Source organism: Rana temporaria, chromosome 2, assembly GCF_905171775.1.
Source record: "Rana temporaria chromosome 2, aRanTem1.1, whole genome shotgun sequence".
Taxonomy (NCBI): domain Eukaryota; kingdom Metazoa; phylum Chordata; class Amphibia; order Anura; family Ranidae; genus Rana; species Rana temporaria.
Window position 1 is genome coordinate 302,331,088 of NC_053490.1, and position 25,864 is coordinate 302,356,951.

The 25,864-nt window shown below is 40.4% G+C and overlaps 1 protein-coding gene across 7 annotated transcripts in view; it reads right to left on the reverse strand.

Moving 5' to 3' along the window:
- Window positions 1-25,864, reverse strand: part of DLGAP3 (DLG associated protein 3) — a 626,246-nt gene that overhangs the window by 187,077 nt on the left and 413,305 nt on the right. For all 7 annotated transcript variants that reach the window (XM_040337299.1, XM_040337293.1, XM_040337294.1 and 4 more), the window contains one exon: window positions 16,958-17,192. In XM_040337299.1, the coding sequence (XP_040193233.1) occupies window positions 16,958-17,192 (235 nt within the window). The remainder of the gene's footprint in view (window positions 1-16,957; window positions 17,193-25,864) is intronic.

The following is a 25,864-nucleotide window of genomic DNA, read 5'->3' on the forward strand; positions in this document are numbered from 1 at the left end:
AATTTAAAAAAAATTAATTGGCCTTATTTCTTTTACGATACAGTATTGGGTCAGTACCATACTGTATAACAATTTTTATATATATTTATATTATATATATTTTTTTATATATATACACATTTTTCTTCTTGGAGCACCATGTTTTATTTTATTTATATTACATTTATAATACACTTTTTATGTATTCACATTTCCTATTCACATAGTGCATGACTGATTACACTTATGCATTATAAATTGCATTTAATTCATGCATCTTATCACTTATATTAATTTAAAATTTGGTTATTTAAATATTATAAGCCAAATTTTCAATAATTATTCTTACTTTTTATATGTCTCACAAACATCTTTTCTTAGCTAACATATATTTATTGTGTTCGGTTTTTTGCTGACTATATAGGGAAATTTTTCGCTTAAGGTGATCAATTCTTTTTCCCATATATTATAACAATTTTTTCGGTATAGCTCAATGTGTTTCATACACATTGGGCTCAGACCGTCATTCACTTTTTTGACCACAAGATGGCCTTTGAATTTTTGTTTTGTTAAAGTCCTCTACTGTTTTGCTCTTTGCTTTGTGTTCCAGTGCGGCCACCATGGGCGGTCATTTAGCCCGTGACTCAGATCGAGGCTTGGTTCTAGCCAGAGTATATTTATATGTGAAGTGTCAGCACGTCGCCCGTGCCCCAGATGACGTCAATTTATGACGAAACGTGCGTCGGGAAGGTAGCGTGCTGACGCAAGACGTTTTTTCGTTCCGAGTGGACGGGCGTTTGATTGAGCCGGCCGGCTTCTATCTGTTTTTATCTTCGTTCTGTGAGTGTAATTTTTTTTACTATTAAAGCAACTATGTCAACGTACTTCACCATGTGGGCAATATCATTCTTTTTATGTATCTACTGACCATACTGTACCGGAGGATCTTAGGATATATCACCACTGCTCAGGATCCCAAAGGCCCTGGCTAGGGGTTTAGCCGCATGCTTGTACTGCACTATGCTCTGGTAAGCCTCCCATCTATAGGGTGTTTGGTGGCGGTGGTCCCTTGAGTCACATTTAATCCTATATGTGCTGGTCCTGTTGTACTTCACTATTGAGTTTTTCTTGTGACACGCTGCAATCCTGCGGATTCGTTTTGGGAAGTCTCAACATCCATCTCCTCTTATCCCCCTGCGAGGATCATCAAAAGGCCCTGGCTGGGGTTTGCAGCCGCAAGTTTTTATTGCTTGCCATCTGGTAAGCCTCCATCCTTTTTACTTATTTTAGTGGTGTTGGCCATCACATATGCTACCACACACTAGTTGAGTTTTAGCGTAGGGTACAGCACCACACAGTCCTAGGCACACTAACACAGGGTCTCGGAAGATGTGATGGCCATCACATTTTGAGAGACCATAATCTGCAACGTTCAGTTTACAGTTTTTTTACAGTTTTTATAAAAGTGAAAAAAGTGGGAAAAAATAAAAAAAACTCACACAAAAACACAAACAAAATATAAAATAAAAAATCCAAAAATAGTTGTGGTTGTATTTTTCTCCTCTCTCTTTATTGTTCTCTCTTATGTTCACTCTCTACTGTCCACTCACTATTGTTCTATATCTATTGTTCTGTGTATTTTTACTATGTTTTATTGTATTTGCTTTGCAGGTATTGTATGTTATACTGTAATGTTTGTTTTATTGTTAACCATCATTTGCTTAGCAGGTACGCCATTCAGTTGCAGCGTGGATTTATTTAGCGTGACAGCAACAGCGTTTGCTCCCACGATACATAAAGCCGAGACTCCAACGCTGTAGCAGGTGATTTCACCACCACAGTTAAAAAAAAAAAAAGTATGGGGGCATTAGGGGCGGAGGAGCGATTTTGCTCATCATCAGAAGTGGGTGGATGAAGGGAGGTATTCTAATGGTGGGCATACCTATCGATCAATCTCTTTTTTTCGTTCAGCCAACAGGCTGCATGAAAAAAAAGATTACAATACATGTCCAACAAGAACCATCAACGTATGGTATGTTGCTGCATTTTGAATGGTTATGGTTATACCAAACTGATGCCTGTGGGTTTAGGTATCATCTTCGTATTATTCTTTTCAGCCAGCGGTCGGCTTTCATGTAAAAGCAATCCTAGAGGCTAATTAGCCTCTAGACTGCTTTTACAAGCAGTGGGAGGGAATGTCCCCCCCCCAGATATAAACAGCGCCATTGGGAAAGTGGGAAAACATTTTATCACACCGATCTTGGTGTGGTCAGATGCTTTGAGGGCAGAGGAGAGATATAGGGTCAAATAGACCCATTTTTTTTTAAAAAAAAGTACCTGTCACTAACTATTGCTATCATAGGGGATATTTACATGCCCTACGATAACAATAAACAATTATAAAAAAAGGAAGGAACAGTTTAAAATAAAATTTAAAAAGCAAAATAAATAATAATAATAATAATAAAAAAAACACTTCTGTTTGCTCTCGCGCAAAGGCAAACGCAAACGTCAGTCTGGCATCATATGTAAACAACAATTGTACCATGCATGTGAGGTATCACCGTGAAGGTCAGATCGAGGGCAGTAATTTTAGCAGTAGACCTCCTCTGTAAATCTAATGTGGTAACCTGTAGAGGCTTTTAAAAGCTTTTTAAAATGTATGTAGTTTGTCGCCACTGCGCATTTGTGCGCAATTTTAAAACATGTCATGTTTGGTATCTATGTACTCGACCTAAGATCATATTTTTATTTTATCAAACATTTGGGCAATATAGTGTGTTTTAGTGCATTCAAATAAAAAAATATGTATTTTTGCCCAAAAAAATGCGTTTGAAAAATCGCTGCGCAAATACTGCATGGAAAAAAAATGCAACACCCACCATTTTAATCTGTAGGGCCTTTGCTTTAAAATAATATATAATGTTTGGGGGTTCAATGCAATTTTCTTGGAAAAAAAAATATGGCCCGGATTCACATAAATCGGCGCATATTTATGCGGGCGTAGCGTATCTAATATACGCTATGCCAACGCAGCGCACAGATGCAAGCACTGGATTCACAAAGCACTCGCTTTCTTTCACTCTTAAAGATACGCTGGGTTTCTTCGGCGTAAGCCAGCGTAGGTGGAAGTGGGCGTGAGCCATGCTAATGAGGTGTGACCCCATGCAAAAGATGGATTGAGCGTCATAAAGATACAAATAACGTACGGCACATGCGCCGTCCCATGGACGCATCCCAGTGCGCATTCGCAGAATCACGTCGGAACTACTCCCTAAGATACGACGGATCACTGCCTACGACGTGAACGTAACCAACGCCCAGCCCTATTCACGTACTACGTAAACGAAAAAAGATACAACGGCTTGTGTTCCCTGGTCCATACCTTTGCATGAGTTGCGCCTCCTATATGGGGAATAACTTTACGCCGGACGTACGACTTACACAAACCGCGTATATTATGCGCCGGTCACAACTACGTTTGTGAATCGGCGTATCTCCCTCATTTGCATATGTGCATAGAAAATCAATGGGAGCGGCAAATGCGCCCAGCGTAAATATGCGCCCACGATACGCCGGCGTAGGAAAGTTACGTTGGTCGGATGAAGCCTATTTTCAGGAGTATCTCAGTTTATGGGCACGGCGCATAGATACGACGGCGCATACTTACACTTACGCGTCGTACCTTGAGATACGTCAGCGTAAGTGCTTTGTGAATCCGGGCCTATATATATATACACATACATACACAGTGCTTACTTTTTACAAAATACTCCCACAAATGTTGGCCATTGATTGCAACCAAGATTTGTTAATTTGCACACACAAAAAAGATTTTTCCTAACACATTCATTCAAGTCCATGTTGCAAAAATGAATACACCCCAATTAAAGTCTTAGGAGCAAAGCTATATTTTAGACAACAAAATCATAATCAACAAGAATTCAACAGGTGAGTCTGGACATGCAGGATCAGCTGGTGGAGAGAAGACACCGGAATGGCTGATGTCACTTTGGAGATCGGGTAAATCATAACCCCCATCCCCCTCAACCGAGATCCTTCCTCCCTATAACACACTAGTGATGTCTGAACCCGACTATCTGGCTAATTCCACTCCACAACTCCTATAGGTTAACCCCTCCCCTAGCAGCCAGCAAGGTCTCTCGCCTAGTAAAGGGGTGCTGGGTGGTTGGAATCGGGTAGTGGAGCTATTGGTTATGTTGTGTAGGTTAGGTAATTAGTAGGTTAGGTTACAGAAACATTATTTTAGGGGGGTGAGAATACATGGTGGGTCAGCAAGGTGTAGATACAGTATCTCACAAACGTGAGAATACCCATTACATTTTTGTAAATATTTTATAATATTTTTTCATGGGACAACACTGAAGAAATTACATTTTTCTACAATGTACAGTAGTGAGTGTACAGCTTGTATAACAGTGTAAATTTGTTGTCCCCTAAAAATAACTCAACACACAGCCATTAATGTCTAAACCGCTGGCAACAAAATTGAGTACAACCCTAATTGAAAATGTCCAAATTGAGCCCAAAGTGTCAATATTTTGTGTGCCCACCATTAATTTCCAGCACTGCCTTAACCCTCTTAGGCATGGAGTTCACTGGAGTGCTTTTCCACTCCTCCATGATGACATTAAGGAGCTGGTGGATGTTAGAGACCTTGCGCTCCTCCACCTTCCATTTGAGGATGCACTACAGATGCTCGATAGGGTTTAGGTCTAGAGGCATGCTTGGCCAGTCCATAACCTTTACCCTCAGCTTCTCTAGCAAGGCAGTGGTCGTCCTGGAGGTGTGTTTGGGGTCGTTATGTTGGAATACTGCCCTGCGGCCCAGTCTCCGAAGGGAGGGGATCGTGCTTTGCTTCAGTATGTCACAGTACATGTTGGCATTCATGGATACCTCAATGAGCTGTAGCTTCCCAGTGCCAGCAGCACTCATGCAGCCCCAGACCATGACACTCCCACCACCATGCTTGATTGTAAGCAAGACACACTTGTCTTTGTACTCCTCACCTGGTTGCCGTCACACACGCTTGACATCATCTGAACCAAATAAGTTCACCTTGGTCTCCTAAGACCACGGGACATGGTTCCAGTAATCCATGTGCTTAGTCTGCTTGTCTTCAGCAAACTGTTTGCAGGCTTTCTTGTGCATCATCTTTAGAAGAGGCTTCCTTCTGGGAGGACAGCCATGCAGACCAATTTGATGCAGTGTGCGACATATGGTCTGAGCACTGACATGCTCACCCCCCACCCCTTCAACCTCTGCAGCAATGCTAGCAGCACTCATACGTCTATTTCCCAAAGACAGCCTCTGGATATGACGCTGAGCATGTGCACTCAACTTTTTTGGTCGACCATGGGAGGCCTGTTCTGAGTGGAACCTGTCATGTTAAACTGCTGTAGCTCAGTTTCAGGGTCTTGGCAATCTTCTTCTAGTCTAGGCCATCTTTATGTATAGCAACAATATTTTTTTTCAGATCCTAAGAGAGTTTTTGCTATGAAGAGCCATGTTGAAGTTCCAGTGACCAGTATGAGTGAGAGCGATAATACCAAATGTAACACACCTGCTCCCATTCACATCTGAGACCTTGTAACACTAACGAGTCACATGATGGGGAAATGGCTAATTGGGCCCAATTAGGACATTTTCACTTAGAGGTGTACTCACTTTTGTTACCCACGATTTAGACATTAATGGCTGTGTGTTGAGTTATTTTGAGGGGACAGCAAATTTACACTGTTATACAAGCTGTACACTCACTACTTTACATTGTAGCAAAGTGTAATTTCTTCAGTGTTGTCACATGAAAAGATATAATAAAATATTTACAAAAATGTGAGTGTTGTCATATAAAAAGACATAATAAAATATTTACAAAAATGTGAGGGGTGTACTCACTTTTGTGTTATACTGTACGCTTATTGGTATTTTTTTTCTTACCAAAAATATGTAGCAGAATACATATTTGCCTAAATTGATGAGGAAGTTTACATTTTTTTACATTTTATTGTATGAGTTTTATAGCAGAATGTAAAAAAAATTGGTATTTTTTTCAAAATTGTTTTGTCTTAGTTTATAGCACAAAAAATAAAAACCGCAGAGGTGATAAAATACCACCAAAAGAAAGTTCTATTTTTGGGGGGAAAAGGACATACATTTTATTTGGGTGCATCATTGCATGACTGTGCAATTGTCAGTTAAAGTAACAGAGCGCTACATGGCAAAAAATGGCCTGGTTATGAAGGGGAGTTAACTGCTTGCCGACCAGTCCCCAACTTTCGCGCGCGTGCCCGCCGGGCACCCGCGATCGCTTGTTACAGAGCGAAAACCAGAGCTGTGTGTGTAAACACACAGCTCCCGGTCCTGTCAGGGGAGAAATGCCTGACCATCTGCTCATACAATCTATGAACAGTGATCAGTCATTTCCCCTAGTGAGTCCACCCCCCTTCAGTTAGAACACACCCAGGGAACATACTTAACCCCTTTCTCGCCCCCTAGTGTTAACCCCTTCCCTGCCAGTGGCATTTTTATAGTAATCAATGCATTTTTATAGCACTGATCGCTATAAAAATGCCAATGGTCCCAAAAATATGTCAAAAGTGTCTGAAGTGTACGCCATAATGTCGCAGTACCGAAAAAAAATCGCTGATCGCCGCCATTACTAGAAAAAAAAATATTAATAAAAATGCCATAAAACTATCCCCTATTTTGTAAACGCTATAACTTATGCGCAAACCAATCAATAAATGCTTATTGCTATTTTTTTTTACGAAAAATATGTAGAAGAATACATATCGGCCTAAACTAAGGAAAAACATTTTTTTTATATATTTTTGGGGGAGATTTATTATGGTAAAAAGTAAAAAATATTAATTGTTTTCAAAATTGTCGCTCTATCTTTGTTTATAGCGCAAAAACTAAAAACCACAGAGGTGATCAAATACCACCAAAAGAAAGCTCTATTTGTGGGGAAAAAAGGACGCCAATTTTATTTGGGAGCCACGTCACACGACCACGCAATTGTGAGTTAAAGCGACGCCGTGCCGAATCGCAAAAAGTGCTCTGGTCTTTGACCAGCAATATGGTCCGGGGCTGAACTGGTTAAACCTTCTGGAGCTGAAGAGCTAAAGGTAGGCTCAGACAAAGTGCTAGCTGTCTGTTTATTTTCAGTGTGTGCAAATCCATATGTAATGAAAGCTTTTTCTTTTTGATTGTCCTAAGGTTTACATGTGTCTGTGAGACTCTTGCTTGTGGCATAGCAACCAAAATATATTTTATAGGTACAAGCAAACCCGCGATAGTAGTTCTGCAGCACATAAAATGTGCAAGGGAAAGGGGGCCCGCTATGCCCTAAAACACACTGTTCACAGAGTAAATAAAATAAGTCAACCACTATGCAATTGGATGTGCAAATCTATGGCTATGATTGAGTCCAGAATTGGAAGAAATGTGTACTTCATGTTCCACTACATGTTTGAATGAAGGACTTGTTCCAGTGCATGACTAGCAATGGTTTGTGACCTCTGGGGCAGACAGCAAGTCAATGACCTACTGAGCCAAGCAGAAGCATAAACACAGAGACTGACCACAAGAAGTAAGGGGGATCAAAGAGTTTCTTGAAGTGCTCCCTATCTTTTTTGTAAAGAGTGTTGGTGAAATTTCCTTATCAACACAGGGGCACACAGAACGTCTTTCTGAAATCAAGATCTCACTTTGGGCCCATAACCTTTTCAGTCCACTACATAGAGTTATTTGTCTTGAACAATTCTGGAATATTGAAAACAGGTTAAGAATCAGATAAATAGGTAAAGAACTAGGTATACATATAGAGCAGTTATTCCTCACCTTCTAGGCAACTTGGATTATTTGCTCAAGCACTGCATATAGTCCAATGCATTGAGGTGAGGGTTCAAACTTGAAATAAAAATGGTCTAATATGGATGTTTCATTTACATAATAAATCATATCTTCAGAGCAGTGCTTTCCAACCTCAACCCAGGAGTAACCCCAACAGCACAGTTTTTTTTAGGATTTGCTTCACTTTTCAAAGGTGTTTAAAAATGAATGTCAAATCTCTACAACAATTATCAAGCTGCCAGATTAGCACAACTATCAATTGTACACTCTAGGTTTGAAAAAACGGACTGGGTTCAAATTGAAAAGCAAGGGGTCCCATGTTTCACTTTAGATTTCCTGCTTTGGAGTCCCCCGAAGCACCGACCCCCGCACCTACCCTGTCCCACTCTTTTTTCCTCTGGGATTTCCTGCGCTCATTCTCGGCTCTAGTATCTTCCTACAAACCTCTGAGTCACTTAAATAATAACCCAAACTTTCCCCCCGGGAAGAAATGTCCTTGCTTTTAAATGGTGGCTGGATAAGGGGCTGTATCAGATAGGTCACTTTTTCACTGTTGCAGGCCCCTTCACTCTAAATCATTGCATCAAAAAGTTTGACCTTCCCAATTCTGAACGATATAGGTTTGGCCAAATAGCTCACTTCTTACAATCTCTTTTGAAAGATAAACCTCTCCCTCCAAAGTTTACTGATTATGAACTGTGGTGAGGTCAAGCCATGGACCAGAAGGGGGGAATCTCAGTGGTCTACTCAGCACTTACCTCTCCTGACTCAAAGGAATCCTTCATGGACTTCAACTTTCCCCATTTACTTATTTAATTTTTTTAAATTGGATGCAAGATTGCAAAGTTAATATGCATAGTGTGGGGAAGAGAGTTATTGATGTTTGTCACTCTGATCCTCATGCTCAGACGATATACCCTTCCGTGTCGAAGGGGCTCAGGCTGTGAATGGAGATCGGGGGTTTACTCTCCCGGCACAGTATGCTCCCGTTAGGGGTGCCGAGAGGTGTGAAACCTGCTGCCAATCCGGTTGATCCACTCTCAATATTGTCCGACAGTTAGTAGATTGCTATGCTTTGATATGGATCAGGGGTATCTGACACTGTTACTTCTCTGCCTTCAACTGACCTATGTATCTCTTGCATCTCACCTTTTGCGCGGTCTTTTACATGATAAAGTTTACAGCTGTGTTTCATATGTTTTTTTCTCCAAAAAAAAAATCTTTTGAAATACAAAAAATAATAATGAATGTCAAAGGCTTGGTATTTATGACATCAATTGTATCTAAGGGAAATTCCTAAATATGACCTGCTAGAGGACTTTAGTTAGGGATCTACTATCCCGAAACATTGTGAAGCCGTTGTGAAGACATTGGGCCAGATTCTTAGAGGAGATACGACGGCGTATCTCCAGATACGCCGTCGTATCTCTGCGCCCAGCCGGTCGTATCTATGTGCCTGATTCTTAGAATCAGTTACGCATAGATATCTGTTAGATCCGACAGGCGTAAGTCTCTTACGCCGTCGGATCATAACTGCATTTTTAAGCTGACCGCTAGGGGCATGTATGCTGATTTGCGCGTCGAAATATGTAAATTAGCAAGATACGCGAATTCCCAAACGTACGCCTGGCCGATGCAGTAAATTTACGCCGTTTACGTTAGGCTTTTTTTAAAGTTACCCCTGCTATATAGTGGCGTAAGTGCGGCGTACCAATGTTAAGTATGGCTGTCGTTCCCGCAAAGAAATTTGAAAATTTTGCGTCGTTTGCGTAACTCGTCCGTGAATGGGGATGGACGTAATTTACGTCAAAACCAATACGTCCTTGCGGTGTATTAGGAGCAATGCACACTGGGAGATTTCCACAGACGGCGCATGCGCCGTTCGTGAAAAACTTCAATCACGTCGGGTCAAGAGGCGATTAAATTCGCATGTGCTGCGCTATATAAGTTTTCATTCAGTCATTCATTCATTCAAGATTAACATAAAACACGCCCCCCTGTCCCACATTTGAATTAGGCGGGCTTACGCCGGCCGATTTACGCTACGCCGGCCCAACTTACGGAGCAAGTGCTTTGAGAATACAGCACTTGCCCGTCTAAGTTGCGGCGGTGTAGCGTAAATCGGATACGTTACGCCGCCGCAAAAATACACGCTCCTACGAGAATCTGGCCCATTGTTTTTATTGGCAATTTCAAGCATTTTCTAAACAAGTCATATTTGTACAATATATTCTTAATATTGCCCAGGTTCACAGTTAGTACAACTTCATTCTAAACTTCAGGACGCAGTCTACATACAATGCAGACTGGTGATAATTGTAATGATTCACGTATAAGGTTGCCATTTAAAATCTAGTCAAGGAAGGAACATATGTGGTAACTGCTCCAGCTTCTGCCTGATCCTGATGCACTTTGTTTGTTCACTAGACCTAGGGTGGTAGGTTAATAAGTAATCAATTTTAATATCTAGTAATCTATGCAAGGTTTTCCCAAAAACTGTGAGGTAGTGTAAAAGCTTCAATTAAGTCAGGAATCCCAGGAATACACATCAAGAAAATACATTGAGCTAGAAAAGTAGTTTGTTTATGGTTCTAAGCATAGATTTAAATTTACTAGTTTATTTGATATCTTTTTTAACTGTGCACCACCAGAAGATTTTTTAAATCAAACTAAAGATAAAAGATTAAAATAGGTGTCCTGATAATCAGGATTATGCTCCCACCCAAGGACCTTAGGACACTACAAAGAGGAGGTTTGGGAATAAACTTAATCTGTGTTGTGTACATATATTCAATGTCATGGACTTTATGTAATACATGCATTAATACTTTTTTACTCATTTGTTGGCACTTGCCTCATTTAAAGTCCCAAACCTCATCTTTTCTTCAAACAAATAGGGATGGGGGTGCATTTCCATGTGCACCTCATTTAGGTCCCAATATACCGGGACACTACAAACAAACAACAAAGCCCATCAAAGTTATCTGAACCTTCTGTAAGTACAAGAGATAATTATGAACTGCATTAAATGGTCTCTCTTCAGTGTAACACATTGACTTGAAGTTAATAGTTTATGCATAAATTATATTTTTTTAGATATACCCACATAAATAGAAACTGTCAAAGGGTTTAATTCTGCAGCAAATTCCAAAAATGAAGTGTACGGCATAGATGTGATGAAGTATTGGAAAACAATTCAGTTGTCATTTTATCAAAAACCTAAAATGCTTCGGCCAAACAAAGTTTAAACTGAGTTTTTGGTGATATGAGTAATGGATACGAAGGAGCAACAGAAGTAGAGTATACCTTAATAAACTGCCAATACGCTTATTTTCCTTAGTGCTTTCCTGAAAGTAGTTATCCACATTAAAACAAAGGGATCCCAACACATACTTAATGCAGTGAAGAAAAGTGCATCTAATTTTTCTTAATTATGAATTTCAGGCATTGGCATTTTATACATAGTTACATTGAACCAATGAAACTGTGTATAAAACATACATGGTCGATGCCACTGTAAGCTGGAAATCACTAATGCCTCGTACACACGATCAGAATTTCCGATGAAAAAAGTCAGATAGATTTTTTTCAGCGGAAATTCTGACCGTGTGTATGCCCCATCGGAAATTCCGTTTGTCTGTATGGAACTCCGACGGAGAAAAAAACATGCATGCTCGGAAACAAGTCGACGCATGCTCGGAAGCATTGAACTTCATTTTTCTAGGCTCGTCGTAGTGTTGTACGTCACCGCGTTTTGGATGGTCGATATTTGGTGTGTCCGTGTGTATACAAGACAGCTTGAGCGGAATTCCATCGGAAAAACATGTCGGAGTTTATGCCGATGGAAAAAACAATCGTGTGTATGGGGCATTAGTGATTAGTAGACACTGCTAATTTAGTGATCTCCACTTGATGAGTGGCCAGCCTGATGCCTTTTAATACAGGAGGTCGGACACTTAGAGGTCAGCCACCTCAGAGGTTTGGCCACTTTAGAGAATGCTTTTCATTTTCTAAATGAATGTAATGCATTCTCTGTTTGGAGGAGGTGGAGAGGTGAGGTGATGATGTCAAAAACACTTTGCAGTCATTCAAGAAATGCAAAGAATTCTCTAAATAGTGCCCATGCTGAGCGTCCAATCAGTGTATTCACAAGGCATAAGACTGGCTGCTCAGCACAGGACCAAAAAGCAAGTAGAGATCACCAAAGTAGCCATGTCTACTTCAGTGATTCCCAGCTTCCAGCGGCATTGGTCAGATATGTCATATATTATACATGTAACCATGAATAACATGCCAATGCCTGAAAATATTATATTTAATATTGCTAGAAGAGCCACTAGAGTTTTGTTATTCCAAGTTAACACTCAAATAGAATTACATAAATGCACCTCATACTGCCTACATTACTGTAAGATCTGAGATGTATCTGAGGCCATATTCCTCAAAACCTTCTGACATTTTGCCAGGAATGCCAACAGCTCACAAAGACACAGTGTGAGGCCAAGAAAAGATTCTTTGCATAGGACAAGGGAATTATTTAAGACAATTTCATTCAGTCTCAAAAGTAATTTCCAAAATGAAGTCCAAACTGAATTTATCAATTTAAAAACCCCAATCAAGCCTTAGAAATGCCATTAAGAAACAAATCAGTGGATCAGTAGCTATATAGGATAAGGATGAACTACAGGGAGATATGGAGCTTTCCCAAACAGATATGGTCTTAAAACTAAAATTTAGGTGTCCGTTTATGAAGCAGTGAAGAGCGGTGATCCCAAGGATCACCAGTGATCACAGCCCATAAACAGTTTATGAAACAGTGATAATCGGGGGGAGAAGTGTTTGAACTTGTTCTCCCGCAGATTATCTCTACACACAGAGAAGTCTCATAGACTGACATAGAAACGGCCAGTTTATGAAGCTGTGATCTGAGCTCTTCACTGGTGATCTGAGTCAGAATTCACACTCCCCGATTCACCATCTCAGAGCTGGTGAAGAGGGAATCCTGGGGGTTCTGAGGAGGAAGGAGGAAGATTTTTAACTTCCTTCTACCTCGTTCAGACCCCCCAACACTGTAACCATGTCCCCCTGTAATTTTTATGTTTATACATATATATACATAAATATATATAATGTATACATGTACATATATATAATGTGTGTGTATATACATGTATATACAATGTGTGTGTGTATACATATATATATATATTATGCAGGGGAACTCGTTATTTTAATTACATTAACCACGTGTCTTTCAGTGAACTGAGCGGTGATAATTTATCACTGCTCAATAAACTGACAACTCTGTATTTCTGTGAATTTCTGGTCCGTTCTCCACTGTTTGAAGTGTTGGAAGATCACTTCACTCCTCCAAGGGTGAAGCTATCTTCTCCGCTTCATAAACTGGCACACAGAGGAGAAAAATCTTCACCGTGAATGCCGGAGAAAGAAGCAGTGAATAGATTTCACTGCTTCATAAACGGACACCTTAAAGTGCTTATTTTTCCTTTCCCTTGTTCCACCCTCTCTCCTCTCATTATCAACATTCTACCAAAAGTTTTAAATTAAAACCTTTTCTGTAGTCAATACATACCTTATTTTAGACGTCATTACTGGGTGTCCATGCATTTCTATGTAATGCAGGCAGATCATTGCTAGTTAGGAGGAGCCAGCAGGTTGCAAAATAGATTCCTAAAAACATTACAGCATCCTGACCTGCCTCAGTTCACTTCTCAATAGTCCTGCAAGATCTAGAGATAGAGGCTTTACATTTAAGTACCGTAATATTACTGAAGGTGCCGGGGGTGGGGATAAATTCAGGGGCCTTTCACCATTTTCGAGCATTTTTACATGGGGGCTGAGGAAGTGTACCCGAGACTGTTCGAACACCAGCTTCAGTTAGTCAGTATTTGCTGGGCTCCTATAATATAAGAGAACTGCTGGATCATACCAGAAGTCCCATTTCTCCTATATATTTTTTTTCAGTTATATCAAACATTTAAAATGTCTATTCCATTTAATGAAAGTTGCTTGAGGAATAAAGTTAAAGAGAGTGTGGAAAAATAAGCAAAATTTGCATATTACTGCTTTTTATCTACATGAACATTGAAGCTGTCCCAGCTGCCAAAATACACATACTGTACGATTAACTGTAGCTTTGAAGACTTCCAGGTTTATCTGTGTATGTGCCATATACTGTAGATCAGAGGTGTCAAACTCAATTTCATTGTGGGCCGCATCAGCATTATGATCGCCCTCAAAAGGGCCGGTTGTATCTGTAAGATTAGAGGTCCAGCGCATCCCCATTTACATTAGATGTTAAGAGCCACCCCACCATCAGAAGTTGAGTCCCCCACTCTCCCTCATATTACAGTGCACGTCCCTTTCCTTATGCTGCTGCTGGGAAGAAGCTGGATGCATTGCTTGAAAGCAGAAAGTAAGGGTCGGGAATAGGACCAGAGGAGGTCTGGAACTCTCCTGCTGCTGCAGGAGAGGTGCGAGGGCCACATGAATCTGAGATTCACCCTCTCGCATTACCCTTCAATCTGATCATTGGGATTAACAGAAAAAAAATCTACTAATCCTTGTTTTTACTTACATTAGGGTCCAGTCACATGATCTGACATCAGGCCAAGAGAAGTGAAGGGGGAGGGTTAATTTGCAGCACTGAGCTAGCAGTCCCCACAGACAGAAACTGTGTTAGCGAGGGAGGACTCAGGAGAGTAAAACTGACTTCACAGTCAGTAAGGACATAATAAACACCTTGTAGAATCAGTTAGATGGGGATGGGATGAAGAGACAGTAGGGAGGAAATGTTGAAATCCTTCTGTGTATATCTGTTTTATAAGTGGAAAAATACCTGTTGATTTTGTCAGAAATTCAGAACTTTCCTGCGTCTTGTGCACACTTCCTGTGTATCTCAAGGAGCCCTCCAGTTATACAATAATTCATATTTATGCTGTACAGAAAAGGATTGGGGGGTGATTTAAGAATTTAGCAAAAGACAACTGGGCAGTGTTGACACCACTATGTCCCCCAAAATACTGCGTGTTGTCAGCATTCAATAGGAAATTAAAGGCTTGTTGCATTTCTGACAAACCAACAAGTATTTTCTGTTCTTGCAAGGTCTAAGGCCTCGTACACACGGCCGAGGAACTCGACGTGCCAAACACGTCGAGTTCCTCGGCCAGTTCAGCCCTGAAGCCGCCGAGGACCTCGGCGGGAGGAGAGCTCCCATAGAACAACGAGGAAATAGAGAACATGTTCTCTATTTCCTCGCCGAGGTCCTCGTCGGCTTCCTCGGCCGAAAGTGTACACACGGCCAGTTTCCTCGGCAGAATTCAGCCAGAAACTCGGTCGGAAGCTGAATTCTGCCGAGGAAACTGGTCGTGTGTACGGGGCCTTAGAAGGGATGAAACATGTGGAAATGTGCATGTATTACAGAGGTGTACTAAATGTGTTTTTTACTTTGCCCAGACATACACTTTACTGTTTTGTTTTCATTCTCCCCCCAAGGTAATATAGACTCTACTTTTATCAGTGGCACTATGGTTTTTGCAAGACAAGACAAAAACAAAGAAGCAAGATCAAAGAGAAAACCAGAACACAGATCTCTGGCTAACAGGCAGCCATAGCGAGTCCATCCATTCTGCTAGAGTGACAAGTAGCACTTTCCCTGATACACAGTACAAACTAACACTCATGAAAGGCAGCTGATGACCTTTTAAAAATAATCCACTTTGACTAGTTACTGTATCTCTTATCTGCTATGACAGGTATACAAGTTCACAATTATCGTTTGACATTACAGGTGAATGAAACCAGCATGATGATCTAGATTATAAATACATCAACTGGTGTGGTGGGTGTTTGGTTATGTTATTATATTACAGTTATGTGATAGAAAAACAGCAATCCATTGCCTAGATATACAGATGAGAGTGAAAAAAAGAACAGAGGCATACAAATCAAACACAGAATTTAACAAACGTGGGCTATACAAGAATGATGGCTAGTATGATTTCAATGAAAATTATTTACTTGCCCATAACAACGCATCAGAGCTGTAACATTAGTGGCTTGATTAGTTGCTATAGGCAACATTGCCACTTTCCTTTTAGGTTTCTCAGATGCTAGCACAGTAAGGCCTGGTTCATACCTAAGCATTAGTGTGTTTTCAGTTTTGCAGGAACACACTACAGTTCTTTTAAAAGGGGTTTCCTATGGACGTAGTCAACATCTGTGCATTTTATGGAATAGGCCAGTGACTTGTTTCTGTTTTTTGTTTTATAGACTTCAATGGATCAAAAGCGTGTATTAAAAAATGCTAAATGTACCTGCAATATACAAACAGCATAGGTGTAAACCAGGCTTTACTTTATATATTAAAGCGGGGGTTCACCCTATCGACGGGTGAACCCCTTAAAATCAGGCATTGTAGCGCGAGCTACAGTATGCCTGTCCCGAATTTTTTCCCCCCATACTCACCTTGTAGTCGTCCATCGAAGATACCGGGGAATGGGCGTGCCTCTGGAGACGGAGGATGATTGACGGCCGGCTCTGGCGCGTCACGCTTCTCCAGGAATAGCCGAAATAGGCTTGGTCTTCACGACGCGTGCGCATAGCCTGTGCGCAGGCGCCGTGAAGAGCCGAGACCTACTCCGGCTGTCTTCGGGGAGAGTGACGTGCCAGGGCCGGCCGTCAATCATCCTCCCTCTCCATAGGCACGCCCATTCCCCGCGGGAGCCGAAATCTACGATGGACGACTACAAGGTGAGTACGGGGTTAAAAAAATCGGGACAGGCATACTGTAGCTCGCGCTACAATGCCTGTCTTGATGGTAAAATCATGGGATTGTGGGTGAACTACCGCTTTAACTAATGAAACCTACAGTCCATATAAAAGAGAATAAAGAGTTTGAGTTTATTATAACTAGGTCAAAAAACGCAGATAAGGAATGAAAACTGAACACTTGAACAATTTGTAGTGGAACATAACAATGACACACACGTAGACTGTGGCATGTAGGCAACAGCAAAATGGCACTACAGGTTTACATTGTCATAACCATCATCAATTGGTGCATGCAAAGGAAACTTACAAGTGTTGGGCTTAAGGATGCTGCTGGCAAGAGTTTGTCCTGATGGGCCAGACATGGAGAAGACAGATATGCAATCATCATCCTGTGAGCAACCAGCTTGGATGGCTCGGAGGTAGCTGTGACTGCGCATTCGAAAACAGCCAGGGAGATCCAAGGCTTCTACGGCATGAGATTCCACTTCACTGAACACGGATCCACATGTAGCTCCTGATTGGTGGTTTATCTCACCCTTAATCTGGAGAGTAAAAAAGACTGGAATCACCACAAAATCTCATGTTTCACCACAGATTTTGATTGCCACATGAATTCATTAATTTAATGTTGCTGTAAAATATTTTATAATGAATATTGTGGAAATCTTAACATCAATAAAAAAAAAAAACTTAAAGCCATATGTATTTAGCGTCACTAGAATCATCTCACTTTTTTAGTTGAGAGTTAATTGTAAGAATACCTGTAATCTGATCTGTTGAAAATAATTTTTTTGATCTTGTTATTAGTTATTGCTTTAAACTCTCGAGATAATATCTGAAATGATTGTTTCATAATTTCAAAAAACTTGGGTTCGGCAAGTATGTTTTTATGAGTATGAAAGTTGCTTCAGGTAATAATGTAATCATATTTTTGCACACACAATAATATTGAAATATGTAACATAGATGATGGAATAAAGAAACCGGTACAATGAACACTATAAGAAGAGCAATAGCTGAAAGGATATATCAGGATTATTATTGTATATTCTTTCACTAAATCTCTAAGTTGTTTAATACTAGCTACTGTCACTGAAGATCACAATATGTAAACTCCTAAAAACAAAAGCATGCAAATAATACTGTATTTGAGCAGTAATGCCATACACACTACCACAGTCATCTGAATACTGCTTTCACCTTTAAAGTGACATTAAACTCTGGTTTAATAAATACATTCTATTTATGTATGTATTCTTATCTAAAAAAAAAGTATCTTCTATTGCTCCTGGCCTCCTCCAGGCTGTAATCCCACTTCTTGTTAGAGATTGGCTACATTCATTCTCCATGGTCCCACTGCATGTATGAACATAGTCACCCTCTATTGCTTGCTCCAAAGATAGTCTATGAACTATGAGAACTATGAGAATTCTAATTTGCATAGAGCATTGCACATGGCTGCAACTAACATACACTTCGTATTCCAAGAAAACAGACATGATGGGGAAAGAAAACTCACAGAGTACATTACAATGAGGCAGAAAAACACAGTAAGAAACTATGAGAATTCTAATTTGCATAGAGCATTGCACATGGCTGCAACTAACATACACTTCGTATTCCAAGAAAACAGACATGATGGGGAAAGAAAACTCACAGAGTACATTACAATGAGGCAGAAAACCACAGTAAGAAACACATTCATGAAAAATTGATTATAGGACTATTAAGTAGTAGATGTGTATGAGTTATTTGGAGAACAAGGATATCGTTTAGTGTCACTTTAAGTGTGCACAAGAACAGATGAAAAATAGACATCGATGCATCTCTATGAAAAACGAATGTAAATGGATGATCATCAACAGGAACATATTGGGTACAACGTGGGAAGAGAAATCTTTCCCATAAATCTCCTAAAACTAAATGGGGTTCATGGGAGATGGGGATTTTTTTATGTGCCCAGATAAAAGTAATTACTCACAAATGGTCTATATAAAATCAATACATTGTAAAAAAAATTCAAATAAAAGCAATAGAGGTAGACATTCCCTGAAGAACATATTGTATATTCCACTTTAACATACAGTACAAGAGTTCCAAATAGGGATAAATCCTAAGAGGTGTCTGAATCTGGATCAACACGTTTTGCCCAGAGTGAAGGCTTATTCAGGATCCACTGTTCAGATATTTTGAAAGCTAATAGCTTGCAAAAGACAGAAAACACTGTGATAGTTACAAATGCATCCACCCTATATAGTCTAAAATGTGCTGCGAACCACAGCAGGTATATTGTAAGAATCAAGAAACATGGAGGGGTAAACATTGAGTGGAAGCCATTAAGTAAATATGCAGTCAAATTAAAAAAATATATATACCAAAAGAGAAGCAGGGAGGCAGTGTAATTAATTTGAGTGCCTTTCCTACAGAGAATTCCCCACAAAGGCTGAAATGCAGCCAAGATAATAGAAGCCAGCCAGCCAAAGAAAAATAATTAACAGGAGACAACAAGAAACCACCCGTGCGGGCTTCCAGACGTATGGTAATACCACGGAGCCATTGGCTCCAGCCACTGTCAATCACTGCCAGTGAGAGCGGGGGTGGGGCTTGACTTGGGAGAGATTCTACACGAGTTTCCCTAGCAGAGGGGAGGAGCAGAGGCTTATGTATGACATGTTTATTTTGTTTTTTTATCCATTAGGAATCTCTGAGTGCAGTTATGTGCAAAAATTCTAAACAAACGTCAGATTGAAAAAGACAGCAGCACAAACCCCGAAAAAATTATTAATTAATTATAAAAAGATTGTCTGAGCATGTAGGCCCTTTACAAAATAATCTAGAGTGGGTGATGGGGAAAAAAAGAAGGCAAATTTATTTAATACCTTCTTCAGCTCTGTGTATACAAAGGAGCATGGAGGAGCTCATGTCCATAATGGGGATGATATTGACACAAATGAACTATGGCTCAAAATTGACATGGTCCAATTTATTAAGACAGAATAAAGGTGGATAAAGCTCCTGGACCAGATGGCATACAACCACGGATTTTAAAAGAATTGAGCTCTGTCATTTCAAAGCCATTGTTTCTAAATTAAACTCTTTAATGACTGGCATAGTACCACTAGATTGACCTAAGGCCAATGTGATGCCTATATTTGAAAAGGGATAAAAGTCTTTACAAAGTAACAATAGTTTAACATCTATAGGCGGTAAGATACTGGAGAGTTTAATAAAAGACCACATAGATGAGTTCTTGCTGTAAAAAATTCATGAAAGAAAGAAGTTGTCAGACAAATCTAACTTCTTTTCATGAGCAGGTAAGTAAAAACTAAAAACTCGGACAGAGGGGTGGCTGTGGACGTGCTATACTTAGATTTTGCAAAATCGTTTTACACAGTTCCCCACACATGGTAAAGTCTACAGGCTTTGAAAAATCAGTTTGCAAATGGATAGAAAACTGGTGAAAAGACCGAATTCAGAAAGTAGTGGTTAATGATTCATACAGTGAATGGTCTAAGGCATGGGTGCTCAACCTGTGGCTCTCCAGCTGTTGCAGAACTTCAAGTCCCATCATGCCTCTGCCTTTGGGAGTCATGCTTGTAACAGTCAGTAGCTTGCAATGCCTCATGGGAATTGTAGTTCTGAAACAGCTGGAGAGCCACAGGTTGAGCACCCATGGTCTAAGGTTATTAGTGGTGTACCAAAAGGTTCAGTTTTAAGACCCTTTTTAATATATTTATAAATGATATAGGCTCTGGGATCAAATGTACCATCTTTGTCTTTGCGAGTGACACCAAACTCTGCAGTGGAATAACATGATTACATGATGTCTCCAACTTACAAGCTGACCTTAGGCAACTATGTGTCAAAAGAGGTTTAAGGTTGATAAATGTAAAGTTATGCACTTGGGAGGGATAGAAACATGCATGCATTACATACTAGGGATAAGCCGAACACCCTGCGGTTCGGTTCGCACCAGAACATGCGAACAGGCAAAAAACACTGTTAAAGTCTATGGGACACGAACATGAAAAATCAAAAGTGCTAATATTAAAGGTTAATATGCAAGTTATTGTCATAAAAGTGTTTGGGCACCCGGGTACTGACCCGGGTACTGACCCAGGGGACATGTATCAATGCAAAAAACACATTGGACGTTGGATCACTGCAGGACATAGGATTACATCGCTGGAATTTTAAAAAAAAAATTATTTTTAATAAATGACTTATCCCAACTGTGCCTGTGTGTTTTTTTACAATTTTTTTACACTTTCTTTGTGAAATGGTAGGGGTACTATGTACCCCGTTACCAATTCACATAGGAGGGCCGGAATCTGGGGGTCCCCTTTGTTAAAGGGGGCTTTCAGATTCCAATAAGCTCCCCGCCCGCAGACCCGCACAACCACCTGGCAAGGATTGTGGGGATGAGGCCTTGCGTGCTCGGAAAAGGGTCTGGTATGGATTTTTGGGGGGACCCTATGCCATTTTTCATTAAATTTTGGTGCGGGGTTCCCCTTAATATCCATACTAGACCTGAAGGGCCTGATATGGAATTTGGGGGACCCCCTCGCTGTTTTTTTTGGGGCTCAGAGTTCCCCTTAATATTCATACCAGACCCAAAGTGCCTGGTAATGGATTGGGGGGGGACCCCTGATGTTTTTTTAAATTACTTTGATCTGTATTGCCGGGACCCGACAATTAATGAATAGCCGCGAGTAGTTTTAAATTACCTTTTTCCTTAAGAAATTACATTTTGTTCTGGGAAAGTTCTAAACACGGGAAACATGCGCTACTTTACAGGCATACTATACACACCCCCCAGGTACGAAATGTAAAGGAATATTTTACTTTTTTTGTTTCACGTTAAGCATTATTAAAATCACAGGACCCAGACACTTTTTATGACAATCTTTGCATATTAACCTTTAAAATTAGCACTTTAGATTTCTCCCATAGACTTTTAAAGGGTGTTCCGCGGCTTTTCGAATTTGCCGCAAACACCCCAAATTGTTCGCTGTTCGCCGAACGGGCGAACAGCCAATATTTGAGTCGAACTCATGTTTGACTCGAACATAAAGCTTTTCCCTAATACATACTAGGGAGATTTCATGGTGGAGAATGATCTAGGTGTCCTGGTAGATCATAAGCTTAATAATGGCATGCAATGCCAAGCTGCAGTTTCCAAAGCGAGCAAAATCCTTTCTTGTATTAAGGGAGGCATGGACTGCAGAGAGAGAGAGAGATATAATTTTCCCCCTGTAAAATGCTTTGGTACGTAATTCCAGACAGAATCATACCGCCAGGGAGGTTAAGGACAGGAGGGACTGCGCAGGGTACCGACCGATATCTTTGTTGAACAACGATATAAAATTGTTCGCAAAGATCCTGGCCGAGAGAATCAAACGGGAAATGACAAACCTGGTGCACCCAGATCAGACGGGATTCATCCAAGGAAGAGAGGGGAGGGATAATGGAGTGAGAGCATTACTGTTTATTCAGAAAATGAAAGCGACTGGGTCCCCAGGTCTACTCCTGTCTATAGATGCAGAAAAGGCATTTGACAGGGTAGACTGGGGACTCATGTTACGCACACTGGTGGAAATGGGATTCGGTCAAAGGATGAGGGGATGGATAGCGACGCTGTATCAGGAGCCTAGGGCAAAAATAAAAATAAATGGTAGTCTCTCCCAAGCACTGACAATGAAAAATGGAACAAGGCAGGGGTGCCCCCTATCTCCACTCCTGTTCGTGCTCTCCTTAGAACCTCTGTTGGCCAGGGTGCGTAATTGCCCCGATATCGTAGGAGTTCAAATAGGAGAGGACGAACACAAACTTTCTGCGTTTGCAGACGACGTCCTCTTCTATCTGACAAACCCCAAAACCTCAATCCCAAAGTTACTAGACTTATGTACGCAGTACGGAGAAATATCAAACTTTAAAATCAATGAAGCCAAAACTGAAATCCTGAACATTAATATAAACAGGCGAGAAGAGAAGGATCTTAGAACGAAGCACCGATTCTCATGGGTAAAAGAACTTAAGTATCTGGGTATTTATTTAGCAAAATCAACTAAAAAAATGTATGCGATAAATTTTATCCCCTTGTTAAATGAAATTAGGAAAGAAATAGGGAAGGTGAAAAATAGACCATTATCTTGGATAGGGCGAATTAACTATTGTAAAATGGTTTTACTTCCAAAGATTACCTACAGGTTTCAGATGATACCTATAAGTTTGCCTGGAATACTTTTCTCAGCTCTAAAGAAACAGATTATGAATTTTATTTGGAAAGACAGGAAACATAGAATTTCCCTTCAGACCCTAAGACAACCCAAAAATAAAGGGGGACTAGCGGTACCGGATATTAAAACATATTACGACGCAGTGATGATGGCGAGGGTGGTGGAGTGGGCCAGAGCCAGCAAAGAAAAAAGGTGGGTCAATATTGAAAATGAACTGTCAAAAACAAGGTTGGATAAGATCATATGGAACCCGCCTCAATTTAGGGCACTTGATAAGAATACACACGAGATAACAAAAAACGCACTAAAAATTTGGGACACAATATATAAAAAAATGGAAAAGGAATATAACTCACCCTTATTAGCATTAAAAAACAATGATTACTTTGCACCAGGTAAAACACATATTGGAGGTAATTGGATAAAAAAGGACACTATGCAATTAAGAGATGTAATTAAAGATGGGCACCTAATATCACTACAAGAATTAAAAGAGAGAAAAAACCTTATAGAAATTAACGAGGGGAGGTATCAGCAGCTAGACAACTTTATTCATACTCTGACGCATCCATTGAGGTCAGGGGAATAATTGACCGAACTGGAAAAATTATGTACAACGGAGAAGGTCAAGGGATCTATATCAAAACTATATAAGATCTTGTTGAAAGTGGACAGGCGAATGACTCCTCCATTCATTGAAAAATGGGAGAGGGAACTCGGGTCACAAAGAGATAGGGTCACAATAGATAAAATGCTGACTCTGGTACACTCCTCGGCGGTAGATAGCCGCACCGCGGAGATGAGTTATAAATGCATCACTGGGTGGTATATGACCCCAGACAAACTATCCAAATTTAAGGAGGGGCAAACAGGAGACTGTTGGAGGGGATGTGGTCTCCCGGGAAACATGGCCCACCTATGGTGGAAGTGCCCCAAAGTTGTGGAATACTGGAAAAAAATCCTGGGGTGCATAGAAGAAATCACAAAGGGGAAAATTAAGTTGGACCCCTGGGTGGTACTGTTCCATGGGGGAGAGGAAGGAATTAAAAAATATAGAAAAACCTTAGAGCCACACCTACTTAACGCAGCCAAGAGGCTAATACCAAGAAAATGGCAGGAAGCGGACTGTCCCTCCATCTGGGAATGGATTGACTCGGTGGAAGAGACCTAAAGAATGGAAGAACTGAGAGAGGGATTGGAAGGCAATAACATAGCACAAGATAAGAAATGGGAAAATTGGAGGACTTTTAAGAAATCTTGGAGCTATGTTGAAAAACTAAGGGAGGAGAGCTAAGATAATACCTCAAAAAAAAAAAAAAAAGGGGAAACTTAGGTGGCAGCAGAGATTATTTAAGGTGAGATAGGGGGAGGAAGGGAGGGGAGAGGGGAGGGAGAAGGGAAAGGGGGAGGGAGAAGGGAAGGGGGGGAGGGAGTAGGGATGGGGGAGGGGAGGTTAAGGGGACAAAAATGTAAATTCTAAATTTCATATTGGAAAAAATAAATAAAAAAAGAGTAAGTAAAGTAAATAAAAAAAAAAAAAAAAGAGACACACTAATGATGCGAAACCAAAATTAGAGACGCTAAGGGCTGGCAAACAGAACATGAGCGTACAAACGCATACTCTATGTGGTTGGAGTCTGAAGTGTTAATGAAAAAAAAAAAAAAAAAAAGAAAGACCTCATCTGAAAGACGCAGTTCAGTTTTGAGCACCAGTTCATAAAAAGGATATCGGGGAAGTAGAGAAGGTTTCAGAGAAGGGCAACCAAAGATAACAGGCATGGAGAAGCTCAGCTATGAGGAACAATTAGCTAAACTGAATTTACTCTGTCTTGAGAAGAGGGGATTTTGGGGGGATATGATCGACATGTATAAATACATAAATGCTCCATATAGTGAAGTTGGTGTCAAGTTATTCACTTTAAGGTCATCATAAAGGGCAAGGGGGGTACTCTTTACATCTGGAGGAAAAGAGGTTTCACCTCCAAATACGCAAAGGCTTCTTCACAGTAAGTGGGGAATAGACTCCCTCGAGTGGTGGTTCTGTCCAGCTCAGTAGTTTGTTTTAACCATCTTAGCGGTAAACCCGAGCGTGACTCGGGGTGGATTATTTATGCTAAGAACGGTATCCCCGAGTCACGCTCGGGGTGGATGTGCAGAGTGTGCAGCGGCGTGGCTTACCTGCTCGCAGCATCCACAGACAGGGAATTATTGTCCCTGGATCCTGCGATGCCTCCTCGCTCGATTCACAGTCTCCCCGTGTGCCACCGATCTCCGTTCCCTGCGACGTTACGACGCACGGGGGCAGAGAACGGCGCCAAATTCAAAAAAGTAAACAAACACATTACATACAGTATACTGTAATCTTATAGATTACAGCACTGTATGTAAAAAATACACACCCCCCTTGTCCCTAGTGGTCTGCCCAGTGCCCTACATGTACTTTTATATAATAAAAACTGTTCTTTCTGCCTGCAAACTGTAGAATGTCCAAAAGTGTCCCTTTATGTCAAAAATGGTTTTAGATCAGCTAGAAAACAGCGATAATAAATTATAATCACTTGCAGAATTGTGCGATAGCGATTTGTGGGGAAATACGTCATAAAAAAATAAAAATAATGACAGCGACATTTCTGCAACTGAGCAAATTTCAGTGATTTTGAGTTGATTACATTATTGAATAATTTTTATTAGAATTATATTATTATTTGTTATAATTATTTATAATTATTTATTATATTATAATTTATAATTTTTGTTTTTAAAAAAAAATCATACCCGGGATGCCTACAAGACTCTTGTTTGGTCACATTTAAGTGAGTTATTCCTAAAAATTACAGGCCTACAGTATAAAACGCCAAATTTCCTTGCAAAATAATTGTACGGCTTTTGGTACGTAATTCCAGACAGAATCATACCGCCAGGGAGGTTAAGAAAGGCCTAGATTCTTTCCTAGATACACAAAATATAACTGGATA